The sequence below is a fragment of the Notolabrus celidotus genome, chromosome 2, assembly GCF_009762535.1.
Source record: "Notolabrus celidotus isolate fNotCel1 chromosome 2, fNotCel1.pri, whole genome shotgun sequence".
Lineage (NCBI taxonomy): Eukaryota > Metazoa > Chordata > Actinopteri > Labriformes > Labridae > Notolabrus > Notolabrus celidotus.
In genome coordinates this window covers 20057971-20083934 of record NC_048273.1, presented here as the reverse complement: position 1 = coordinate 20083934, position 25964 = coordinate 20057971, and the positions used below count along the sequence as shown (strand labels likewise).

Genomic DNA, 25964 nt, shown 5'->3' with positions numbered 1-25964 from the left:
GGAGCCAATAAGAGTCAAATATCTGTTCAATGAATGTTGCAAGAATTTCAGATTGTCTTAAAACCGTCATGTCCCATTCTTCTGGAATGAATTAACCACATCTGTAAACGTACAGCAACTAAAATCACTTAAAATGGTGAGAGACAGTAACAATCATGACATCAGTGGTCTACTTCACATTCGTCGTTAACTTCTAATCCCTCCTATATGACTGCAACATCATACATCACCCTCTAACATAACTGAGCCAGTTACTAAGAAAATAACGTTTTCTATACATCTCTATATCAAACTATACAAACACAGAACATCTTTAAGTTTCTTATTGCATTCAATTAAAAGCAGCATTAAATGTACTATCTAGAACAGTGTGCTAGTTTAACATGATAACAGAGGTTGAAAAGCAGTGGTATGTATATGCAGTCAATTATAGGCAGGCTAACTGCAACAGCTACCATTACAAGGCCCATGAAACAGGTCACTATCAGGTCACATGATCTTTCTGAGCACGCCTGCTAGCCAAAAGTTACTAGTCTTTGATATATGATATGACTAACAAAATAGGATATACAGTACCAAATGAATAAATAAATACATGTTAACACGTTATCTTAAAATAGGACAGTACAGTGAACACATTTTAACTCAGTCACACTGAGATATCAACAAAGCAGCAGAACTGGGGCTCAAACTTGGCTTCCACTTGCAACAGCTTTTTAATAATTTTGCAGTTTGTCTTCAGGTGTTTGGCATTCACAATTCAGGTGGGTTTCTGCAAAACCACCAATACTCTGTAACTCATGGACGTTAAAAATAATTCTGATTTAAAAGATGCAGGTTTTTGCTTCATACTAAGCTGGTCTTTTCCTTTGTGAGTGTGAGGCTGCTCTAGTCGTCGCTGTCAAGTCGCTTTTTGTGCTGAGCCGAAACGTTTCCATTCAGTGAGATGCTCGACTCAAAGAAGCTTTCAGTCTTTCTCTTTGGTTTGGTTGAACTGGAAATAATAAAAAAAGACAATAAGAAAAAATTGTTAAAGGTGTATCATGTCATAGTTTTAAATACTGCACAAAACAAAGTGGGATAAAAGGCACTGTACCTGTTCTCTGGGATAAGGCAGAGTGTGTGATACAGGTCAGCCGTGGATTTTGATTTGTGCGGGGTGAATCTTGGTGAGGAGGATGATGTTTCAGACGGGCATTTGATGAGCTTCCTTTGAGTCGACGCTGCACTCGCCCTCGTTTCAGCTACAAAATAATGTAAAACTTAAGACTTTAATATCACAGCTGTGTTTTAAATGACAGTTTTTCTCAGTCGCTTTGGTACATTTCTCGAATCATCCTCGACATTTGCAAAACAGTAAGTGCATTTCTCAAAACAGTTCGTACAAATAGCAAAACACCATGGATTACCTGCAAAAGCCAGTATCTTGCTCAAAATCCTTAGTTCATCTCTCAAAAGTAAATATCTGTGTCAATGAACATGTCAGTGCCATCAGAATGACAAGTCCTTGTGTCATTGTGTACGGATAAGACAGTCAAACTGCTGAGTCATGTTGTCAATATAACAGTGTACTCTGGAGGGACGTTCTAATGTAAACTATGGCTAAAGTTTTGATGACAGTTATTGTAAATTGTAAGTTACACCTTAATGTATGTGGGAGATTGATTGCAAGAGAGTGGACAAGATTCACATTTACACGTAAATGGTATATATATATATATATATATATATATATTTATAAGTTTATACTGTATATACTTGTCAGTTGATGGTTCATGAGATGCACCTTTGAGCTATTTCAGAAAACTGGTTGATCATTAGTTGATCTAATGCTTCACACATTTCCCTTCGTTAGAGAGAGTCAAGATTCACCTGGGAGCAATTTACCAATTCAGGACAGATTTAGAAAAAAAGTCTACTGGAAATGTACAGAAATATGACTGACATATTCTGACAACATGTTCAACCATTTTGCATGTGAAGACTTATGCGATGAACTAATGCCTAAATGTTGTGGAGGGTGAGACTATTCAACAGAGACCCATGATAATACATTTTGATCAACATGACATAAGCAGTTGATAATGTAGGAAACAGCAGAGTACATAATCATTTGCATGGATGTACTAAAGCATTTGCAACTTGTTCAAAGAAATGAGAAACTGATTTTTTGATGTGCACAAGGGACGCAATGATGTGAAGATTGAACAAGTAGTTTTGAGAATTTCAATGATGATCTGAGAAATGTACCAAAGCCACTGGGAAAACTGTAAATAAGAGAGTCATATTCTTCAGTCTACCTAAAATTACCATTCTGTCAATTATTTCAGTAATAAGTTTTAAAGGACTTTGCAGATTTGGCAAGTATAATGTAAAAGGGTATGTACTCACAAAGTAAATAGGCACTTGTAGATTTTGACATCTGGGGTTTCTTTGAGTCAGAAAATGGACTCATGTTTAAAAACTGGTGTTTGAGCCACATTGCTCTGTCATCCTCGAAGGCCTTCCTCTGAAAGTTTAACAAAACACGGGCCATGTCAAAATCAGTCGCCTTTTTTTAAACTCAGAGTTAGCCAACAGATACTATTGAGTTACCTTTGCAAACAGATTAAAAAACATAAGGTACCTCATGACTTAGTCTTATGGCTGCTTCAGTGAAGTTTCTCCTCTCCCTCTCAAATATCTTCCTCTGATCCTCGAGGGTATCCCACTCCTCTCTGAGGCGCTCTTTCTCCTGCAGCATGTAGCAGTTGCTCAGCAGGGATGCAGTCTCCTCATCACACGGAGAGCTCAGCTGCTGCTGCAAGAAAAAGAAAAGAATCAAGTTAATTATTTCAGCAGGAACTTCACATAACTTCTACACCAACTGAATAGAGTCTCCTTCAGAATGTAAACATGTTTTCAATTGACTTGCTCTTCTAACAAGAGAGTTAAGAGTATGACAGACATTGTTGGAGATCAACTTATATAAAGAATGTAAAATATCTTAAAGCTAGGGTTGGTAGTCACAGAAAACTAGCATGAATATGAATGTTTGATTTGATGTCAATGAAACAGAGAGCTCAATGGGTAAAATGTCATGGTAAATTCAGTCTTACATGCAGGAGCTGCTGTTGTGTGTGAATAAAGTCTTTGCACTGCTGAATCTCCTCCTTCAATCTTTCCATCTCCTCCTCGTGTGTCTCCCGGGAAACGGTGTCAGTGCTAATGTCACCAATCTGAGCCAAAGACGCTGCACAAACAAAGAAGAAAATCTAATTTCACAATCACATCCATCACTGAATTGACTTAAACAGGGAGATGCGATCCAGTCTGAAAGGTCAATGGAATATTTCTCAGTCCATGTATGTTTTGTTATTGGGACAGTGTTCACACAGAGACCAGCGATCACACTTAGCACAAAAAGCTGCATTCCTGTATGAGTGTAAGCATGCTGTCTAAGCACTACCTTGACTGTCTAATCTCTCCACGTGGCTCTTGAGTCTTCTCCACTGGAGGCGAATACTGTAGGTGAGCTTCTCCCGGGCATGAACACAATACTGGTCAACACTTTCTCTACTAGAATCAAATACTTCATCTTCCTCCTCCGAGTCTGCCTGCTTATGAAAATAAGTAAAACAATGACAAAAAAATTAATAAAATAATCATGTCATTATGTAATATTCAAACAGACATGAAAAAATAACTTGTCCTACCTGTGTGCAATCATCTTGGTGCTCATCCCTTTTCAACGTTGTTCTCCTTGCACTGAGAATTGTCACCATGTCTTTTTTCATCTGCTGCAGAACTTTGTTTAACTCTGCATTTTCCAGAAGGAGCTCCTTTTGTCGAGTGTCATAGTCACTCAGCAAAGTCTTATACATCTCTCCTTCATGCCTTGGGATAAGACAGGATATCATATATGTATTTGATCATCTGTTTTGATTATGTGCACATGACATATCTAGAGAAATCTATGGTGGCCCTGAGAGCTCACAGCACTGCAACTTAAGAAAAAACATGCAAAAAGACAAAACACAAGCAAATTAAGAAAACATCTTCATCAACCTGACAACGCATGCGCAGCATTTAGAAAACACGCTCCAAAGACCACAACACAACTGAAGTGTTTCAGGAGGACACTTAAAAGTCCAGACACGCTTGTTGTTGACGTGGATTCTGAGTCACAGCCCTATTAAGGTTCTCTTACCATCAGTGGTGCTGGAAAATGAGATAAAAAAGTAAGTGTTTTTGATTTATTTTAACATTGTGATCGCATGAATACGTCAGTCTGGACGTGTGCATCACTTTTAAGTGTCCTCTTGAAACACTTCCGTTGTGTTGTGGTCTTTGCAGTGCGTTTTCTAAATGCTGCGCAGTTGTTTTCAAGTTGATGGAGATGTTTTCTTAATTTGCTTGTGTTTTGTCTTTTTGCATGCGTTTTCTTAAGTTGCAGTGCTGTGAGCTCTCAGAGCCACCGTAGAAATCTGTTAAAGCAACAGTTACACAACCTTTCAGTCCATTTTGATTCAACCATGTCACCAAGTATCTTCCTAAAATAAATCTGTGTCACCTAGAAAACTGACAAAGACACTGATGTGCAGCCTGTCAGAGATGCAGGCAAAGGCTGACCTCTTAAAAGTGGACTTACTTAGCTTCTGTCTTCTCAGTCTTCCAGAGGCTTCTCTTCCCATCAGCTCTTCCTATGTTGTTTAGAACATCGATGGCTGGGGACGAGAAAGAGAAATATAGAAGATCAAAAAATCAAGACTTTCAAGGGGTATCTATAATGTTGTAAGTTCATTTAGAAATATTTGATTTTTGAGCAACATTTTTTTATTACCTTGTTTCTTTTCCTTTTTGTCCACCAGAAGTTGATTCAAGCGCTCTTTCAGTTTGTTGAACTCTCTTTCTTTCCTCTTCATCTCATGATTGTACTGACTGGCACGGCTGGCAATTATGTTCTGGAGTTTTTGTACCTGGCAGGTGGAAAAAAGACAATGTTTACTGATTAATCTCTGGTGATGGTCTAAATCAGGGGTTCCCAAACTTTTCAGCCTGTGACCCCCAAAACACAGGTGCCAAAGACTCGCGACCACCACTGTCCCTCAAAGTGATTTAATGTGGTAACCTACTGCTACTGATGCTTTTGATAATTAATTGTTCACTAACCCTAAACTTAGGAGTCATCTAAAGAAAGAAAGGCAAAAAACTCATTACATTTTCTATTTTCAAGGTTTCATTTCAAGGTTAGCTACTATTTCTGTCGATAATCTTTACTATAATGAGTGAAATGTACTATTTTTAGATCATTAAAAAAGAAACATTCTGGAAGACATCTCACAACCCCCCATTTGTGTCTTGCAACCCCCCACTTTGGGAACCCCTGGTCTATATGAGAGCAAAGTCCCTGCCTTTGAGTTTGTTTGCGCAATATTATTAAATTGAAATACCTCTTCTTTTTCAGATTTCAGGCAGTTTTGTAAACTCTTCATTTTCAGCTGCAGCTGTCTTTCTCTTTCAAGGATTGCTGTGTTTTCTCTTTTGGATTGTTCAAGCTGCTCCTGTGATGACAGAAGGACATAACATGGACCATTAATATATTAGTGATTTAATTTGACATGCAACTCTTTAGGAGATAAGTTCCCAATTGTCTTGCTATCTATTTTTCTTCAGAATGCAATATAGATCCAGAAGAACAAAAGGGTGTCAGTTTTACTTTTAGTCGAGTGCTGGTGAGCTGCAGGTAGTCCACATTGCTGCTCGACTTCAGCTGCTCTACTTCCATGTTTTCCAGAGTTCGGAGGCCCCTGCGATGCAGCTGAATCAGGTCATACATGCAATTTAGCACAGTCACAACATTCATCTCTGTGCTGCCAGTCGACTCTGCCCAAACTGGAGGCAGGCCAAGAGATGACACCTCCTGCAAGAGGGAGAGTAACAGAATAAAAGGGTTTGGAGCAGAGGATTAAAGGCATTTACATTTTAATAACTGTGCTAAAAAATACCTCAGACATTTGTAAGTGGACCAACCTGATTGATGTGTGATAGACATTCTTGCACGTTGTGCTCTGTGCAGAAGGAATTGAGCATGTGGGAGCTTCTGTGCAGTGTCAGCGATGATTGGCTAAACTGCCTCAAGGGGGTTGCTCTACATTCAACGGAGCCAGTGCCAGCGTCCTTGACTTTTGGAAAAAATTGACTGTCAAATATGTGCAGAGTTGCATATGCTAAGGTGTGCATGTTTGATAAGAGAAGGTAAAATGAAATTTGAAGTAAAACGTTTAAGTCTGAGCTCACCCAGCGAGGACTCCGGCATTTTTGCGGTGTAGCTTTCAGAAGACGTGTGTCGACCATCTACTACATGTGCAGGATCCACCTACGCACTCCCTGCTCTTGAAATAGAGGGTCAGATTAGCAGTGTCCATTCAACGCAGTCTTATCACAGATTACAAGGCAAGGAAGGTTAACATGCAGCTGTGAGGAAGTAGAAACACACAGCACCTTTCAGCACAGAGTTTGATGACTAAGCTAAGCCAGTCATCTACTGCTGGCAACAATCTGAGCAGTCAACACAACTCCTGCATGTACTGGACCGACAGCTCAAAGTCCTATATCATAATATGGGGTTGTCTAGAAAATCCTTTACAAGGCTGATTTTGATTGTTAGGTTGTTGTTGTTGTTGATTTTGTTGTTGCTGTGGCAGCGGTTGATGTATCACAACATAATCACTGGGGTTGCATTGATAACAGGTTACTGGTTGGGAGCAGGCTGGCGTCTTATCCCAAAGCTCTTATCATCAGCTGGTCAGACTAATCCCAGACACACAGTGTGAGGATTTTCTGCAGAACAAAACAATGACAGACATGATGCAAGGGTTTTTTTTTCTCTGGATGAATATACTGATGTTTCAATTGGTAGACCCTTCACCTAAAGTTATAACTGAAATCTTAAAATATTATGTACAACACCTCCTTCTGGGACTGCAGCTATCAGAGCAGGCATAAAAGCTCCATTGAAAAACTGTATTCTGCGTTAGAATTGTTTCAAACATAGTTAGACAGAGTTCATTTCTGAAAAATCTACAGCTCATTTTCAACTTAGGAGACCTTCCATTAGGTGTCAGGTGTTTAATCAGCCTGGGGAGACAGATGGCAAGCCTACAGCCACAAGGCTTAACAAACCTAGACCCTTCTTTGGGTGACTACCAAACAGTGTTAACCTCTCAATCACAAGTTCTTTTATACAGTATTTTATCCACAGAGGAGTTTCTACAGAATGTACCTTAAGGTTTGTGATCTGTCTGAGGCATGTGTGATAAGAATATAAGGTTTGTTAGTGAGACAGTTTAGATCAGACTCTAAACCATTAAGTGTGACTGATGGGGGTCACAGGAGGCAGCTCAGACTAGTTCAACAGCCTGGGAACTAGCTCTACCTAATAAAGGCTGTTTGTCAGTCTGCTTTGTCACGCTAGTTGATACATATGAAGAAGACAAACGCCTGACACACGTCTCATAACAGTGTTTTAAAGTACAGTGAGGGAGCACCATACACTACAACCTCAGAGGGGCCAAAAGCTACTAAATATTACCTTACTTTAAAATCGTTTTAATAAACTTGAATATCAAAACCTAGATAAGGCTCTGTTTAATGTAATGTTGTTGTATGATACTTCATGTTTTGCTAGTGTTTAAAACTGACATCAATATAAATAGTCTCAATTTCTATATGGTTCATTAAATGTTTCATTAGTAGCTTTGAAATTAATATCCAATGTTCAGGTTATGTAATGCAATTTAAAGTGAATTCAACCATCACAGCATCTCTCTCCTGGGACTGTTCACATTATCATTAGAATATTAACAACGTTACATTACTTCAACCAGTCCTCTAACTACGCCAAACAAATGCTTACATGTGTGTAAGATAAGATAGTCCTTTATTTGTCCCACAAGGGGGAAATTTAAATCTTACAGCAGCAAAGTAGATAGTGCAAAACAGTATAAAGTAAACAAGAGCATTAAAAAGTTATTAGTAATTAAAATTAAAAAAGTCAAAATATGCATATCTTACGACTTAATAAGTAAATTTACAAATGTGCACAGACTTGTAGCATAGGTATAAATCAATGTACAGAAAAGAACCGAGAAGATGAGTAGAATAAAGTATTGCACATGTAAGGAGAGAGGGATGAGTAATTATTGCATGCTAATAAATACATGGGATAGATATTGCACTTGAGTCTGTTTTGGTGAGGTTATTGTTGTTGATTGTAAAGTCGAATGTATGTCGTGTGTATGAACTATAAACACACACACACACACACACACACACACACACACACACACACACACACACATGGAAAAGCCTGGAATAAGTTTAAGTAATGTTGTTGATGCAATCAGCTTTCCCTAAGACCCCGATTAGGCAACAATTACTGTTTATTTTTCTCTATTTTTGGATAAATGAAGTAATGGTGAGGAGGGTTACACATAGAGTGTATAAATAAGGTTACACAGCAGACATGGACCAACACAGACGATCCTCGCTAACACTCTGACATTGAAGCCGAATAGCAAGCCTCTAAACTGTCATCAGGCTCATGTTTACAAACTCCTCTTTATAAATATTAGTAAACAATGTGTTTCCGATACTTACTTCCCGCTGCAGTCTGAAAGGTATATCCAAATGTCTTCCTCCCTGTCGACACAGCAGCAGCAGCTCCTCCAGCAGCTCTGTCGGTCTAACAGACTACAAACCACTGAACTTACACCAACCAGCACGCTAATTGGCTGATTCGTTGTCTAGCAACCGAGCACACTTCAATTTGATTGGCTCTTGGCTGTGAAGGCTTCATGCGCTTTAACTGCATTTTGTTTTTGAATTGCTATTTTAATGTATGCTAATATCAATGTTTGAAGCCAATTTAAAAGGAATTTCGAGATTTGTTTCATAAAAGATTGCATCACCCGGACGAACTCGAGTTTCTACACCTGCGTCATCCAGAGCATCTCTGCTAGAGTGTACTGTTTGCTGTTACAGCAGGGGCGTCTAACTCATTTCAGTTCAGGGGCCAAATACAGCCCAAGTTGATCTGAAGTGGGCCGGACCAGTAAAATCATAACATAACCTATAAATAACAACAACTCTAAAAGTACAAGTAAATTCTAATGAACTATCTTTTTACAAAAACAGCTGTTTTTTTGTTTTTTTTTTACCATGATGAGTCTCATAGTGGGCCGAATATTTTACTCTTTAAGTCCTGAAACCTGCTGTGAACACACCGAGCACACAGGTCACCCATTCACCTAGGTGAATTACAACATTACAGAGTGTAATGTTTACTGCCAAAGAAAAGATAGATTATAATAATGAAGAAGGTAAAGCTTACTATTTTGGACCCCTTAGCTCCAGCATGAACAGTTTGCTTGCTGGACAGTGTTGTATGCAGGGGTGTAGTGCTAGAGTTAGTAGTTAGTGGATCATCTTATAGTGCTCTTAAAAGTCTTTATGAATCTCAATCAGAATATGCAAAAAAGCAAGTAATCTATTTTCTCACTTTGAGAAAAAAAGTGCCATTCAGGTACGCTCCGTCAGCACTATGATTGTATTTGACCCCCAGAGGACAAATTTGAAATAGTAGTTACTTTTTTTGAAAAATTGCAGTTAATGTCTTCTCTGTAATTTTTTCACTTTTCAAGTCGTTTTGTGGGCCGGATTGGAACCCCGTTTTGGCCCGCGGGCCGCATGTTTGACACCCCTGTGTTACAGTATTGGATGGGCCTATTTAGCTAGGTCAGGAGTGTCCAACCTTTTTGAACTCATAAAGAATTTCTGAGTCCTTATTTTGGGTACAATTTTGGTATGTTACATTATATGTATGACTACTATCAAACAAGCTGCTGAAAATAATAGTCTTTACTTTATTTTTTAAGCACAGTCAGGTAGAAACCTAAGTCATTAGGAGCAAGACTTGAAAACTCAGAAAGTAGAACATTAATTCAAACAGGGAAGGTGAAGCACTGTACCTCTTTACTATTAACTTCACTTGTAACCAGACAAATACACACTTGTATGCAAAAATAGGCCTCTGTGCCTTACTTAAAATAACTTTAATGCATTGACACAAATACAAGATTGTGTTAGAAATCACACTGCACAGTAAGACCTCACAAAAATACAACAGATAACTGCACAATCTTATTAAAAATAAATGAGTTAATTTGGCTAGTGTGCAGCCTATTTTTATTTTAAGGAAACCAGAGCCTACTTCACTATGCAAGTCAAACACTTTTAGAATACAGAGAATATGACAGAAGAAAAGGTGTTGAAGTTTCAAGTTAACATGTTTTCTATATACATATATGCTTTCTATAACACCTGGGCTGTTGTTCCTGTGCTACAGTCCTTCTCCTTGTTCAAAACCAGTTTTAAGTCAAGCTGTTTGAGATTTAATGAATACAATTAAGTTTGGTACCTTTAAATTCTAAATGTACTTCCTGTGACGGAGTACCTTAATATTCAGGCAGTGGTTATCTTCTCTTAATTTATCTGATAAAACAAAAGTGCATCAGGTTATAAAGTTAAAAAAAATACAATTGTGAGAGAAAATAATTAGACTAAAAGAGTATTTTTCAACTCTGGCAGGTTTCTCTGCATATCTTTTTTTTTTTTTTTTACAAACTTCCCCAAACTAACAAACTATAATCGATAAAGGTGACTGGGTCCTTCACAATCATGTCACAAAATGATTGATTTTGCAATCCTGTTATCATCTCTTCTGGTAACAACAATGGAACCATGATAACAACAAACACTTTTGAACAGTTTACAGCTAACAATTTTCTGGTTTACATTTTTACATTTAAATCCATGAAGAACTATCTTTTCATCATATCAGTGTAGAAGTACATTTAAGCCTATTGTATAACTCACTGGTAACATTTTAACTGAACAACACAGAGGCTGACCAGGCTTCATATTGTACAATTATTGTCACATTTCAGAAAGTACTCATGTCTAATCACTAACTGGCACTGGAACTTCTCTGGACTCAGATGTTCTGAGCAGTGGGTCAGTCTGGTCCTCTCTTTTTGATTCCAGCCACCATGTTGTCATGTCCCCTTTTCCCTGTTGGGCCAAGAATAAGAGAGTCAGAGTGATAGAGAGAGAGAGGAGAGTCATATTGCAAAGCATGTGTCCCTTTGAATTTTAAATAAAGCCATTAGGGTTTGATGGGGGGCCAGGGAGCAGCAGCTGAGGCCACCTCTTACTAAGATATCACAAGTGTCAGCAGTGCTGCCCCTCCCCCATAACACACTGGCAACACCCAAAAGGAGGTATAGGGTTGCAACATGAAAAGAAGCAATGAACTGGACAATACAAGACTTCCCTGAAAAAAAAAGCTGCAAAAACTAGACCCACCCAGTCTCTTTTCTCTTAGAGGGAAGTTTTGAATTTCCTGTGATCCTTTCTTATCTCAAGCAAAGTGACATCTCCTTTCTCTTGAGCACAGGTTAGTTGTAATATTTCTCCATACACACACGTAATGTTACCTTCACATTAAGAGTTCCTCTGCATGTCAGAACGTAACCTCTGAGTGTATGCAGCAAGTCAGCTGTGGCACCGCTCACTTGGATCTTCAGGGCTATGAACACAAAATTAACCCATTTAATATAACGTAAGATCAAAAAATACCTGACTTTCTCCAAAACAGTTGTATCTAATATATTTTGAAAGTGGTTTGTTTTGTTTTTTTCACAAAAGTTTCATAAATTCAATACAATTAGCGGTCATCTTCCTTCCTGTAATGTAGAACTCCATTGGCTATGTCTAACTCTGAGATAGACATGGCTAAAACACAATGTGATAAGATTTATTCAACAAGTCTTTTAATTAAGTTAGACAAAGTGTATGGACCTATTTGTCTATAACAAATATGTACTCTTTAAATTCTAAATATATATGAACCTTAACCAGGGCTGGCCCGTGGCATAGGTAGACTATGCAAATGCTAGGGGAGCCGTTATCCAGTGGGGGCGCCACTTGCACCGTGTGAGGAAGAAAATTTGAGGTCAACAGGAAAAATAATATTGTTTTATCAATATAATTTGGGTTTAAATTGCGGAGTGATGCCAGTATACATTTAAAAGTTTGTGATTCACTTTTAGTTTTAAAAAAAAATGGTTTGCTAAGCAGTTTTTGAAGGTTATAAGTGTTCATGATTTACTGTATTTTTTGGTTTTGTTTGTTTACACTTTGATAGCTGTTAGCCTAATTAGATAGAACATTTAGGCTAGGCTTAAATATAATATACATTTAATATTTTTTTTCCTGCTAAATATCAGTGTTATTACCATTTTATTAATGTTCTTTTAGAGGTAAAATTCATTTTAAAATAAAGGAAACCTACAAAACATAAAGCTTTATGTCAGTTTTCTTTAAGTGTATATGTGATGGGGCACCATTCGAAATCTTGCCTAGGGCACCAAGTCGGTTAGGGCCGACTCTGACCTTAACCCTTGTACACCTGTATCTCAAAGCTATTTCAAGGTGTGCAAGCAAGAAACCCCACTGTGTGCACCAGTACACTCTAACATTGTCATGATCTTGATATTCCTTTTAGTTTGTTCAATTAAACATTAAATTTATCTCTAGAGTCAAGGCTTCCTCACCCTCTAAGATTTAAATCTGTGCCTAGAGTCACTCTGTGCTTTTCCATTGTCCCTCTAGCTTAACACAGAGGATTAAATGCTTAGTGAGCACATTGTCCGTCCTCTGCTGTAACTCCCCTGTGTTGTGCTATTGCTTTAACTCAGAGACAATCCTGTTTGTCACAATAGCAGCACAGATATAACAGGCCAAAGGCAAACTGTTTCATCAATCCTGTACAATATTGAGCACAATGGAAACCTCATCTAACCTGACACCAATCCTTCCTCTTTGGGGGTTTTAATTGGATAAATGGAAGCATGCCTAATCCTTCTTTACCTTCACTGGTTGATTCCATTCGTGACGCCGTGTTGACAGTGTCCCCAAATAGACAGTAGCGAGGCATCTTGGTGCCAACCACACCTGCCACCACAGGTCCTGGCAGGGGAAACAGCAGTGATTGCATCATCATGATAATGCAGGGGAGGTTATTTTGCCTACAGACATGTAATTATTGAGCAGTCAAATAAGTGACAGTGAACTTGAACAAAGTGTTTGAATTATGAAAAGGTTTTATGAAAACCTTTGTAGATATGAGGCAACTTTGGTCCTGTCCAAGAGTTAATACACTTCTTCCAAAGTGAATAATAGTAATAATACATTTTATTTAAAAGCACCTTTCTTAACACTCAAGGCTACTTTACAGAAGGATTAAAACACAATAAAATAAAATAAATAAAAACAACAAGCTGAGACGGGCAGGGGGCACAGAGAGGTGGAGGGAGGAGGAAGACCTGAGGGAGCGAGAGGGGGTGACAATGTGAAGGAGATCGGACAGATACAGGGGGCGAGGTTGTGGATGGCCTTGAATGTGTACAGGAGGATTTTGAAGGAGATTCTGAATTTGACCGGGAGCCAGTGAAAGGATGATGTGGTGAAAGGAGGAGGTTCCAGTGATGATGTGGGCAGTGAGTTAGTGATGATGCGGGCAGTGAGTTAGATTTCTTATAATTTTTATGTAAGCAGCAAACTCATAAAAAGTTATAAATACATACAGGTAATGTAATATAACTCAGTCGTCTTCTGCAACCTTTGACCATTCTAAAACTGGTAATGTATTTTCTGAAAGCCCTATAGACCTAAAGTATGTGTTGGCATAAAGAGATGCTGGATACAGATGAGATGTCCTGGGTACCTGAATGGATGCCAGCTCGTATTTTCAGCTGTGTGTTGGGTTTGTGTGGGATCTTGAAACTGTGGCACACATTGACCAAATCAAGAGCCATGCTGGCTATCTCCCCTGCATGGTTGATGCCATTTTCTTGAGGAACCCCTGAGACCACCATGTCTGCAAAGCAAAGAGGCAAAACAGTGAGGGAAAAGACAAAGTGAGGATTAAGTGTCTCAAAAAAAACTGTGCTACTCCTCAGATCCCAGGGAATTACACACTTTTTGTTGTGTATCTGTTGAAAATCAAGTTGTTGTCCTATTTTGGAAGCAGAGGTAGCTTTTTTAAAGAAGATATAATCTCAATATTGCTTTATCAAAAAAGTTAGCTGTAAAAATTTGGTTTATGATCCTCACTTACAAGCATCGCCTATTGTTTCAACCTTGTAGACGTCGTAATTGTCAATAATGTCATCAAAGGTGGTGTAGAGCTGGTTGAGGAAGTTCACAACCTGGTAGGGAGTGCTGGCACCAGAGAGCTGAGTAAAGCCAACAATATCACTGTCAAAGGAGAAGAATCCAGTGTTAATGATCAAGTCAGTTCACTTTGATTATATTTAAAGTTTATCTTTGGAGTTTAAGGATTGTTTTTAGTGGCACACAATTACTGAATATTAGGACAGTTTGAATCAAATGGAAATTTTAGCAATACCTGAACACTAAAGTCATAACAATTTTTTTAGTTCATGAGTAAAATATCTTTTTAGGAGTAAATTGCATGAGGCATATCAATATGGAGAAGTTTATCACAGTTTCTTTGACATTTAAGTCTATCTACTTTTCAGCGAATGTCTATTAGAAAATAAAACTATGTAACAAACATGCTTTGAACCTGAAGTAGACAGTGGCGTTGGAGTAGCTCTGAGCTTCTGCTGTTCTGCCTTGTCTGAGGTCATCAGCCACAGGTTTGGGTAACATACCTAAACAGAAATTAAAAGACTTGAAAGATGTTGCTAAAAAATTGTCAGCCAGAGAGGCATGGTATTTGTGAAGGTGATACTTCTGGACCACTAGATGGCAGTGAGCACATTTGATTTTGTTCTTAAAATCCTCATACATCAAACCAAACAGAAAATAAACAGAAATAAAAGCTACTTGAAATATGTTTGGTGTAAATATGATGTAGATAACAAATCTTTGTGTGCTTTTCTCTGCAACTCACTAAGAAAAATACTAAAAGCTGCACAATCATTAGAGTCAGGAATCTCTTTCACAAATAACCCCACATTGTCCCCCTGACGTGACTTACTGTATAACAATCGATCGGTCTTCTGTTTCTCTTGAAGAAGGTCCTGTGTTCTCTCAGCGACTATGGCCTCCAGATGTTTGCTGTACTTCTCCATCTGCAGTTAATGAAACTCTGTTTGTGTCTAAAACTCACAAATATCCAAATGGCACTGATTACACTTCAAAATTTAAGTATTTGAATCAGTCACGCTGCAATATGTGTAAATTCATACAATGCTACATTATATTTGGTGTATTTTTTCCATTATATATGGTACATTTTTTTGTTTCAATAATGTATTTTATACCAAATATTATTTATTTAATCATATTTTTGTGCTTTATTACCAGGTTCATCATCATGTCCACTGGGCTGACTTTGTGTGGGTTCATTTTGTCAAGCATCTTCTTCACCTGCTCAAACGTTGGTCTCATGGTGACGTTATGACTCCAGCACTTCTTAATAAGCTGCTCAAGAGTTCCAGAGAGGAGAAAAACATCTGATAGTTTAAAAAAAAAGTATGCCACAGTGCTACTCTATCATTTGCAAGTTATATTATTCAGTCAATGGCTGACCTAACAATATTTCCAACATATTCTCATGAGACAGACCTCACAGTAGTCTCCCTGACTGGGACAGTCAGTATCGGCCTTCCCTGCTTTGAGTTCAGGCAGAGGAGGGCGCCACATGACATCCATCCTCACTCCCTCAGCCTGGTCCTGTTCGAGAGGAGCACTATAGTTACAAAGCAGAGATCAAAGGGAAGTTGAAGGTTGTAATCTGGAGAGTGGGCTGTCATACTCACTGAAATTAGGTCAGAGCGAGTTGCAATCTCAACCAGAATCATGGAGTAGCTGGAGCGAGGAGGGAAAAATAGAAAAAGGTTTTTAGTTTCTCTCCGTTTTCAAGTGCAGGTATTTATTTTCAAATGCCACCCTTAAAACACAAAAATGGGTGGCTAAATATCGAGATGCTTGCCACCCCATCTTGTCCAAGCTCAACTTTTTAATTCAAACATTTTTTTTTGTAAAATACAAAATATCTGCCTTATCTTACAAAACTGCTTCATCCTACCTGTAGATATCTGCTGCTGGAGTCATATTGGAGCTGCTGCCCAGCAAGACCTCTGGGGCACAGTATATACGATTTACATCCCCACAATTGAAGCCATTACTTACAACATCAAAGTCCTCCCTTCTGTAGGCTGTGAGCCCATGATCTGAAAATGAACGAATTGAAGGATGTTGCTGGAGAATACAATGTTTCCAAACAAGATGTTATAGGTGTTTTTCTTGTTGTGCATGTGTCTATTTGCAGAAAACAGCAACAGTTTGACATAACCAGGCAGACAGCAGACTAATGTTGTGTTATAGGATGATTTTTGATTACCTGAGATTTTGCACACCCAGCGGTCATCAATGACACAGTTTCTAGAGTGAAGTCTCCCATGAAACACTTTGTGCTGATGGAGGTAAGACATCCCTCGGGCAATATCAGTTGCAAAAGACAGTCTGAGGAAGAAGGAAATAGGATCAATAACATTGCTTGATGCCACATTAACAGATGAAACTGTAGCCTGCATGGTGCTTCAAATGAGAAAAAGTCAAGAAGAATGTTTAAGATGAAATAATATGTACATTTTTCTGACCTGAAGCCCCAGTTGATGGGGATTTCATCATTGAGCAGGACGTCGGACAGGCTTCCTTTGGGGCAGTGCTCTGTGATGATGCTGACATAAGGGACCTCCACAGAACCACCAATGAATTTGCACAGATTTGGATGGTCTAGTTGTCTGGCCAACATGAAAAATTACATAAGGCAGGGAATTTTTTTTTTGTTCTTTCATCTGTAAAGTGGGACGAAATTTTGTTAGAAAAAGGGTTTTGTTCCTGTTTCACTTCAAGGATTTCCTTACCTTACTTCCTTCACCTCCTTCCTGATGTTTTTAGAGAGGGTGAAATGCTTATTCTGGATGTGTTTCACTGCTACCGTCCTCCCATCACTGAAAGATAGTAAGGGTAATTTTTTTAACTATTACAATAACAAATTATTGAAGAAATCCATGATTAATATTCATCATAATATATTTGTGAAGAGCAGTGGTGTGTATCTCTGTATCAAATGCGTAACGATACAATGTTACACAACTTAAAGCTCTTTTAAGGAACTTTCGCAATTTTGGCATCACCTGTGGACAAGGAAATACACTGTACGCCTGCTGATTTTATCCTGTACATGCACGAGTTGTGTTTTTATGCTTAAAGAAATCTCTTCCTGCTTGCTTTATCTGTCAAATGTATCACTTATCAAGAATCTTTATTGTGGAAGTTGTTTCTACAGCATACTGTTAATCAGACTGCCAACCTGCTGGCAGCAGCTTCAGGCATTGAAAACGATCATAAAGACATATCAGACTTGATGCTGATGGACATGCTTGCAATTTTTGGTCATATTAAGGCATCAGTATTCATTTAGTCTATTTCATAACCAGCGCAAATCTCCTCACAGGTGCTTTAGCCATTTTAAATCATTAAATTGAAGTTGAGGTTATTCATATTTTATCTTTCTTTTACTCTTTTACAGCAAAGAAGGTAATGTGTCAAGAGGAAACTGTGGTATCATTTGACCTCTGAGTGTTTCTGGTTGGTGTTTATACTAAATAAACAAATTCTCACTAGATCCCTGGCTGGATGAAACCAGGTTTGATGGAAGTGTTGATTCCAGTACACACGGTCACATCAGTGGTTCGACTGATGCTTGAGATACTCTTGAAGCGCTGTGGACTTGCGGTGCTTCCAACGCCCATATAACACACTCTGCCTGCATGTGGACATAGGTAATATGGGTTACTGTTATATTAACATCAATGATAATATGAAACACACATCATCACAGTGATATTGTTGTTTTTTTAAGTAAAGTGATGGTATGTAATGAATGTATTAAATCAGGTTTTATTTTATTTTATTTTTTTAACAAACAGCGACATGAGACATTTTACCAAATATGATGTCCTTGTAGTTGATGATCCAGCTTTCATCCCAAAACATCTTCTGTTTCTGATACTGGAGCCACTACAGAGGGGAAATTAGATAAACATCTTGAAACATCAAAAATTAGCGTGAGTGTGTGCGTCAGTAGAAGAGTTAGAAAAAAACCCAACATAAATACATATGTTTCATTCCAAGATCTGAAAAAGTAAGTCATAAACACACATGTGCATCATAGTATATAGGTGTGCAGATGTACATGTAACTGTGCACCCGAACTGCAAATGTTTGTGTAACTCTTAGTGCTCAGGTTTCTCCTGCCAGTGGGACTAGATCAAAATCTGTATCAGGTTTTGGGCCTAGAAAAGTTAAACATAATAGGAATTTGTTAAGGTGTTTTGGTGCAAAACAGTGACCATGGAAATAGAATACGCTGTAGAAATACAAAACAAGTGAAGAGCAGTATATTTATGATTGGTGTAAGTAAGCAAAGTTGTAAGTGTTGAAGTAAGAGTCGAATACCTCTTCTTCGTTTTATTATTACAGTTGGTTACTGCCCCCACCTGAGTGTTGAGTTCAACCCAGAGAAGCTGTGTATGTTGTACAAACTGACCACCATGGTAAGGATGAAGCCGCTGATGAAGAGAGCCACAGGGAGCCCAATGGCCAACTTGATTGCAATGGACATCGGGCAGATACCACAGTCAGCAGGACAGTTGAGACAGGTCTCCTCAAGCTCGCAGACATCGTCCCCGCACACTGAAACACAGGGAGAAGTTTACATTTCAGCTTTCAATCATCCCAATGCAGGGAGACACATAGGGTGTGCAGAGATTGTATGTTATATGTAGATGTGGCAACATACCCAGTTAGAAGTAAACTTGAAAAGTACACCGGAGAGCCCCCATGTAAAACCATGTTAACTTGCTAACCCAAAATCTTGACTTGTAGTAAACTTCAAATAAGTATCATCTCTAGTTTTAGATAGATGGCCGTATTGGCAAGGACTGCCAGCAAGACATTTACAAAGCATCACATCATTAAATACTGGATTTGAATTTTGAAAACTGTACTGAAGAAAAAAATTGAAGTTGCTCACATTAAATCAGCTGAGTTTAAATCAGATATTTTAACATGATTGTTATTGTACTACAAGTTCACACACAAGTTGACCTTTCCCCTAATGCCTCTGTACAGGTTCACAATGTAAACAAGCATGTCCGCTAAGCCTGTTCAGCTCAAACTATAGGATTCAGCATATCAACAACTCAATGAGTGCTAGCAGACTGACCTTGAGCACTGACAACAAGCACTTTGGCCTCCAGGGCTGCGTGCATCTGTCCTATTTTGATATGAGCAATGACTGAGGTGACTCCAACATGGATAAGCACCACCTTTAAGACAAAACACAATGAGAGAAATCAAAATTGAATTCTGCTGAGGAGGAATAAAGATGTAAAGGTAAGTCTGTGTGTGCATTAGTGTGGGAGCTGCACCTCTCACGCTTAAGTTATCTTTGCTTTTTATCTTTATTAGTGTTAGAGGTGGGAGCATTCCCTCTTTAACAGGTGAGATAATCAGGTGCTGGTCTTCGAGGGAATGCTTTGCAGTTTTTAAATCAAGACAGCTTAATATTTATGTAATGGTAATGCTGTGATAGAATAAAATGTGGTGAAACCACCTACTTATTTCATAGAGTAAGTGCTCTAGTGCAGTAGTTCCCAAACGTTTTAGCCTGTGACCCCCAAATTATAGGTGCCAAAGACTTGCGACCCCCACTGTCCTCAAAATGATTTAATGTGGCTTAATTTAGCCGGTCTGCAAAAATTTAGCCTACCTAAATGAGCATGTGGCTGTTTCCTGTGCCGTTATGAATTAACCTACTGCTACTGATGCTTTTGATAATTAACTGTTCACTAACCCTAAACTTAGGAGTCATCTGACAAAAAGAAAGGCAGAAAACTCATTACATTTTCTATTTTCAAAGTTTTATTTCAAGGCTAGCTACTATTTTTTTGATATTTTTTACTACAATGAGTAAAATGTACTATACTTTGATGACTTAAAAAAAAAAGAAAAATTTCTGGAAGACATCTCACACCCCAGGGGGTCCCGACCCACACTTTGGGAACCCCTGCTCTAGTGGTTAGCACTTCTGCCTTACAGCAAGAGGGTTCTGGGTTTGAATGTCCCCTGCAAGTATTCTTCTTTGAAATGATCATAATGTAATTGAAATAGAAACTAAACAGTTTATAACTGAAAGGCGGCAAAATGATTTAGGGGTCAACTTACAGCAAAAAGGCTATTGGTTCAAATCCCTGAACCTTTCTTGTGATTTGTCGTTTTATAATGGGAAATAAATATACTTAAATAGGTAACAACTACAGTGTGGATTAGTGTTTACCAAGTCCCTCTCAAGGCTTTGGGTTCAAAATCCACAGTTGGGTCCTTCCTTTTGCATGCACAAATACTTTACGATAAATTCTTAACTCCCAACAACCACCATGAAGCAGGACAGGACCAAAGCTCAGCTGATAGGACTGCCCCATGTATCAGTTACAACCTTCACACTTTGGTTTGATTACTACCTGTGCCAGAACTTCAGTCAAAATGCCTGTCATTATCCATTACATCTACATTTACGTTACAGTTTTGCAAATCCTGGGTTCAAATCTCGATAATGGCCTTCTACCTCCCATGTGGAGCTAGAAACTGGGTTTCCCCCCAATGAAGTGTTGACCACACTTTTGAAACCCCATCATGTTATAGAAAGTAAATAAACCCTAAAAATCTCCAATACATCAGGTGGTGGTAAAGCAACTAAAGAAAGCTGCCACCTGTGCCTACCTATATGACTTTAAGAAGTGCATCCTGACAATCACAACATTGTCAAAGTTGTTGCTATGTGTCAGTTGCATAAGGAACTACCTGTTCTTACACAAATTTACACCACTGACATACATTTGTATTACAAATGATATGGTTATGACAGGATTCTGCCATCACCAAATGATGTGTCATACACTGATCCTCTTCAGAAAAACAGTTAGAACGAAAAGCACAGTTGGTATATTCACTTGATATTGGATTGCAAATTAAACACAACAAAAGTAATCCAACATGTGATGAAGTAACTCATTCTATCCTTGTTTTCTTTGGTTTCTTACTTTTGAAGTCCAGTATTTCTGGGTCATCTTGCCAGCTTGAGATGCAGTATGAGTCACTATTTTACCATCATCGGGGATCCACGGGCCACAGATTCCACCATGTTTCTGTTCAGAGACAACAAATGAACTTAGAGGTCTTAACAAAATGTGTTTTTAATAACAGTCATACAAAGGAGTTAAAGTAATGTGATTGATGGCATTGATTTAAAAGCAAACAGAAGCTATGTTTGTCCTTAATGCATTACTTTATCATGCAAGATAAAGAGACATACATGACCATGTAATCTCAAAGGTAACAGAACAACTATTGAATTCACGTTTGCTAGTTTTCTCTCTGTGAGAAGCAGAAGAAGATGGCAACATGGACTGTGTTTAATAATAAGAACACAGTGCTGAACTACTCATTGCTGCATACTCACCATGAGACCAAGAGGACAGGAGTGGATGTTGGCATGATACACACAGCAGTTTGTTTCATCTGCATTGTTCCAGTTTGTTGGACACTCGTGTTCATGGCAGAACTTCTTTGCTTCTGATCCAGTACTGGAGTGGGAAGATTAAATAGTTATTTTCGTGTGTGTGTGTGTGTGTGTGTGTGTGTGTGTGTGTGTGTGTGTGTGTGTGTGTGTGTGTGTGTGTGTGTGTGTGTGTGTGTGTGTGTGTATTTGCATGTGTGTACAGGGCATGGCAGACGTTTAAGATTCCAGGTGTTGATGTAACACACTCACCTGAACTGGAAAATCTTGTTCCTGACTGTGTAGTCATAAAAGGAATCCGAGGCCGTCACGGTGTACGAGACATTGAACTCTTCCCCGTTTGTCACCTTTTCTGGAGGACGCTGGAGCCAAGCCATTACCAGACCTGTGACAACACATAACACATGCCACCTGAACACACAAGAGCATAGTGTACAAATGCATCGTGCTCTGTATTTGTACATAATTCAGTTGAGTCCCCTCTACTAAGGCACTATAATTAATTCTGGACAAATGCTGACTCCCTCTTTTGCAGCTGCATGAGAACAACCCCTGGTTTTTATCATAAATACATACATAAATCGCTCCAATCAACACAAGATCAGCTGCTTCGACTGCAATGAAACACTGAAGCAAACAGACAAAAAAACTTACCACCACAGCTGATCATGTTGGAATCATTTGGACTGCTCATCGGCCAACAATCGAATTCTGTGTTGTCCAGATCATGCCAACTATTTACTCCCTGTGCGAAAGACAAGAAACTTTACTCTATATGGTAATTTAAGTCGTGTGTAAACACATTTTACAAAGCCAAAAATTGTGAATTATTTCATGAGCAAGCCAATGCTGCTAATAAGAGCACATGCATGAATTAAACACACAACTGAATTCAGGGAAGCCTTGTTGCTTTGTGCCGAATGGTGAAAAGAGAAACAAACAGCAGCTGACATCGGTGTCACTTGCAAAAGCTCAATGGTGATAAACTGTAAGTTAGAATCGCTGTATTTTTTTAATTAAAGATGGATTATTCCATATCAAGGCAATAAGCCCTGTTTAAAGGCAGAAAATAACCCAGATATATACAGAAACAACACAAGTCCATGACCACATGCCTGCAGCAACAAGTGTTTCTGACAAGACAACAAAGACAAGGGTGTTCCTCGGCAGCAATAAATGAAAATGTTAATATTAAACACTAAGTTTACCCAGAAGTTCATATTCTATTTTCTATTTCATACAATTATAATTGACTACATACACCCATGCCCTCTTTACAATTCACTGCACAGCTCATTAACATGTTAGCTTTAACCATCAGTGACTATAAGTCCACATATTGTCTCTTAAATTCAGTTTGTTAGTGATAATTGAAAAATAATCTATAGTGTGAGAACTTACCAGCAGGAAACACAAGTAAATGCATGCTGCTGTCTGTAGATCCATGAGGAGGTTTGCTGCCATGGTCAGTCCCGCTCTGGACTAACTGAGTGAATGAAAGACCCAATGTGTGTGTGTGTGTGTGTGTGTGTGCGTGCGTGCGTGCGTGCGTGCGTGTGTGTGTGTGTGTGTGTGTGTGTGTGTGTGTGTGTGTGTGTGTGTGTGTGTGTGTGTGTGCTGTCACCACAACAAAGCTAAAGTACCCCCTCCCTAAATGTATTTATTTTTTTCCATGACCTCTGTCTTGTTCCAATCAGCAGAAGAGGCTCTTCAATCATAGTTTGATCAAGTACTCATTCACAAGGTGCTTCAGTTTCACCTATACTGCCCTACAGGTCAGAATCACCCAGAAGTCTCTGCTGCACCTGTACAGACCACCAAAACATTTTTACTCAAAGTTGTCTGCCTGACCCTTCTTAATCCATTCTGTGTCATGTGAGTGAAATTTACCAGTATGGTTATTTATTTATTTTTATCATTCTATCATTCGAACAGAAAACGCAGTGAATCTCAGCAAGGACATTGTGTTTGACAGTTCAAACACTAAACCAGGGCATTTGTGTATACTGAAACTTTTTGGAGAAACCAGTCAACCCTGATTTAACTTCACACAAGTCTTTGCCCTTATACACAAGGGATAATTATATAACATCAAACACGCTGTACTCTGAGGAACATTTCCCTGCTCTGCTTACATCTGTTTTCACCAAATTTAAGACCATACTAAAAGAGTGAATTTCTGAACATCTGTGAAATTTAATTGACTTTTCTAGAATGCCTAATTACAGCACAGCTGTAGAAAAAGGGCCGGCCACACCACACAGTTTACAGATCATGTTTTTGGGAAAGTAAAACCAGAGTGGCAGGCAGCAGTCACGACAGGTCTGCAGAGGTCTGTTCAGTCCTTGATATATTGCAAGTGTATTCGTAATAGACGCCTAATGACTTTAATTGAGTCACACCTCAACTTGAAACATAAACTAAATGTCATTTACACAATGAGTAGTTTACTATAAGAAAAATATACAGCATTGCACCTTTTACTTGGCTGCTGGAGGATGCTTGCTTAGGGAAGTATATCTTGGGTGGGATTTTACTGCATAGTAGGGAAAAACATATGATTAGGGTGCTTAAAAAGAGGGATATCCAGAGGTAGGAGGGATAGAAAAATCCTGTGGTTTTGTGGTTTAAAAGAGTGAAAGGTTATGAACAATTGGATAACATTATGAGCATGTAAATTTGAGTAAATTAGGGGAGAGATTTGAAAGTTTAACAAGATTCAAAAGGCTTTTTGAGGAGAACAGAGGAACTACATGTACATTATGTAGTATTAAAGTGCACCCTTTAAATTGAAGTACTGCAGTTCACAACAAGGTAAAAAAAATGTGCAGGTGATGACTAACTAGAGCTATAACCTTGTTTGTTATTTTCAGGAGGTTGACGGGTGATATTTACAGGACAATCTAAATAGTGCCAGGTTATTGATGACTTCAATGCTCAATGCTTTTAATAATAGTTATTTACTTTCTGATTCAGAGAATGATTTTTCCTACCACTTCACAGTAAACTCCATTTTTTCCTCAATCTCTTAAGCCAATTTATGAAAATAGACTGGAAGGAAACAATAGGGCATCCATTAATTGGGTTGAAAGGAGCAAATCAAACTCAAGTGGCAGGTCTGGAGTGCCAGAAATCTCAAGCAACGGTACTTAATCATCTGTAGTGTCAGATAATCCGTAGAGTCTTTTTTCCAAACACTAACATCTGTGTTGCATTTGTTTTAATGTTAGAATACGTTTTTCCAGTTAGTGACAATTATTTCATTTCAAAGCAGGTGACAGTCCTACTCAGTCAAACAGGATTTACAGGCAGGCTTTTTGGTTTGGCTAATGTGGGTGCCAAGTGGGTGGTGTAAGCAGCATTTGAAAAAGCTCCAGCCAAGTGTGAGGCTCTGCTTTAAGCTAAAATGCTTAGGCACTTACACTGACAATGTTTGCATGAATATATCGAAGAGGTATTTGTATCGTTTTCTCCATGTTACTTTAGAATTAAGCATGTTTGCTAATTAGGACTACACTAAAAAAACAGAGCTAATGAAAAATAACTTTGATTTAGAAGATATTTGGAATAAAGTTATGTGCTTAGCAAATTTTTATTTAATTTTTTATCTTTCATGCTTTTATCTATTGTTGCATCATCTGTGAGAGGGTGAGCAGGGATAGAGTAGGAAATGGGGAGAAGACAATGGGGCGTGACATGCAGTTAAGGGCTTCAGGTCAGAATCAGGCCAGCTTTAGGGACGAGTGTCTGTTCATGGGCCCTCCAGGATTAAGCAGCCTATACCTATATTCCAGTTTGGAGTCGCAGGGGGACTGAAGCCTATTCCAGCTGTTATTGGGCGAGAGGCAGGTACACCCTGGTCAGGTTGCCAGCCTATCACAGGGCTAACGTATAGCGACAAGCAACCGTTCAGACACACAGTCACACCTGTTTAGAGTGACCAATTAACCTAACGAGTATGTCTCTGGACTGTAGGAGGATGTCAGAGCACCTGAAGAATACCCACACATGCATGGAGAGAACATTCAAACTCTGTACAGAGAGGCTCCTGCCTGGCTTGGGATTTAAACCAGGAACCTTCTTGCTTTCAGCCACTATGCTCCTAAACTATTGATCAGCCTGCCGGAGGATCTGAGAGGAGCTGATAGAGATATTGAGACTTTTAAACGTAGACTAAAAATGCATTTATTCAGTCTGGCTTTTATGTAGGGTTTAACAATTGTATTACTTTTTACTGTTGCTT

At 38.7% G+C, this 25964-nt stretch overlaps 2 protein-coding genes across 4 annotated transcripts; both read right to left on the bottom strand.

Moving 5' to 3' along the window:
• Window positions 1-8: 8 nt before the first annotated feature.
• On the bottom strand, window positions 9-8753 carry LOC117806172 (afadin- and alpha-actinin-binding protein-like). 3 transcript variants are annotated; one of them, XM_034674926.1, is made up of 14 exons: window positions 8641-8753; window positions 6280-6374; window positions 6013-6164; window positions 5699-5902; window positions 5433-5543; window positions 4823-4958; window positions 4631-4706; window positions 3696-3876; window positions 3449-3599; window positions 3099-3232; window positions 2627-2800; window positions 2392-2509; window positions 1097-1244; window positions 9-994 (listed from the first exon to the last, which is right to left on the bottom strand). In XM_034674926.1, the coding sequence occupies exons 2-14, from the start codon at window positions 6296-6298 to the stop codon at window positions 889-891; spliced, it is 1710 nt and encodes a 569-aa protein (XP_034530817.1). In that variant the 5' UTR covers window positions 6299-6374; window positions 8641-8753; the 3' UTR covers window positions 9-888. The 3 variants fall into 3 exon arrangements, with proteins under 3 accessions (XP_034530817.1, XP_034530834.1, XP_034530824.1); XM_034674943.1 differs by having other exon boundaries at window positions 2627-2797; XM_034674933.1 differs by having other exon boundaries at window positions 3449-3596.
• A 1210-nt stretch (window positions 8754-9963) lies between these two features.
• On the bottom strand, window positions 9964-23185 carry LOC117828829 (atrial natriuretic peptide receptor 2-like). Its single transcript, XM_034706175.1, has 23 exons — window positions 23123-23185; window positions 22376-22466; window positions 21974-22106; window positions 21665-21788; window positions 21246-21350; window positions 19370-19472; window positions 18692-18837; window positions 18090-18162; window positions 17764-17908; window positions 17004-17090; window positions 16737-16880; window positions 16478-16599; window positions 16163-16307; window positions 15894-15942; window positions 15700-15807; window positions 15436-15555; window positions 15110-15203; window positions 14693-14780; window positions 14222-14361; window positions 13829-13981; window positions 12973-13071; window positions 11538-11629; window positions 9964-11112 (listed from the first exon to the last, which is right to left on the bottom strand). Exons 1-23 carry the CDS (start codon window positions 23183-23185, stop codon window positions 11002-11004), a joined length of 2535 nt encoding a protein of 844 aa, XP_034562066.1. The 3' UTR covers window positions 9964-11001.
• Between the last annotated feature and the right edge of the window lie 2779 nt (window positions 23186-25964).

Excerpts from the sequence above, each read along its gene's own strand:
- LOC117806172 (XM_034674926.1), bottom strand. Across the intron at positions 5,544-5,698 it reads TCACCAGCACTCGACTAAAA|GAGCAGCTTGAACAATCCAA; the intron begins GTAAAACTGACA and ends CTGTCATCACAG. Across the intron at positions 3,877-4,630 it reads ACTGAGAAGACAGAAGCTAA|GCATGAAGGAGAGATGTATA; the intron begins GTAAGTCCACTT and ends TCTTATCCCAAG.
- LOC117828829 (XM_034706175.1), bottom strand. The coding sequence starts at position 23,185 with ATGGCAGCAAACCTCCTCATGGATCTACAGACAGCAGCATGCATTTAC. Across the intron at positions 22,467-23,122 it reads TTTACTTGTGTTTCCTGCTG|GGAGTAAATAGTTGGCATGA; the intron begins GTAAGTTCTCAC and ends TCTTTCGCACAG. Across the intron at positions 15,556-15,699 it reads GTCAGGGAGACTACTGTGAG|CTTATTAAGAAGTGCTGGAG; the intron begins GTCTGTCTCATG and ends ACTCTTGAGCAG.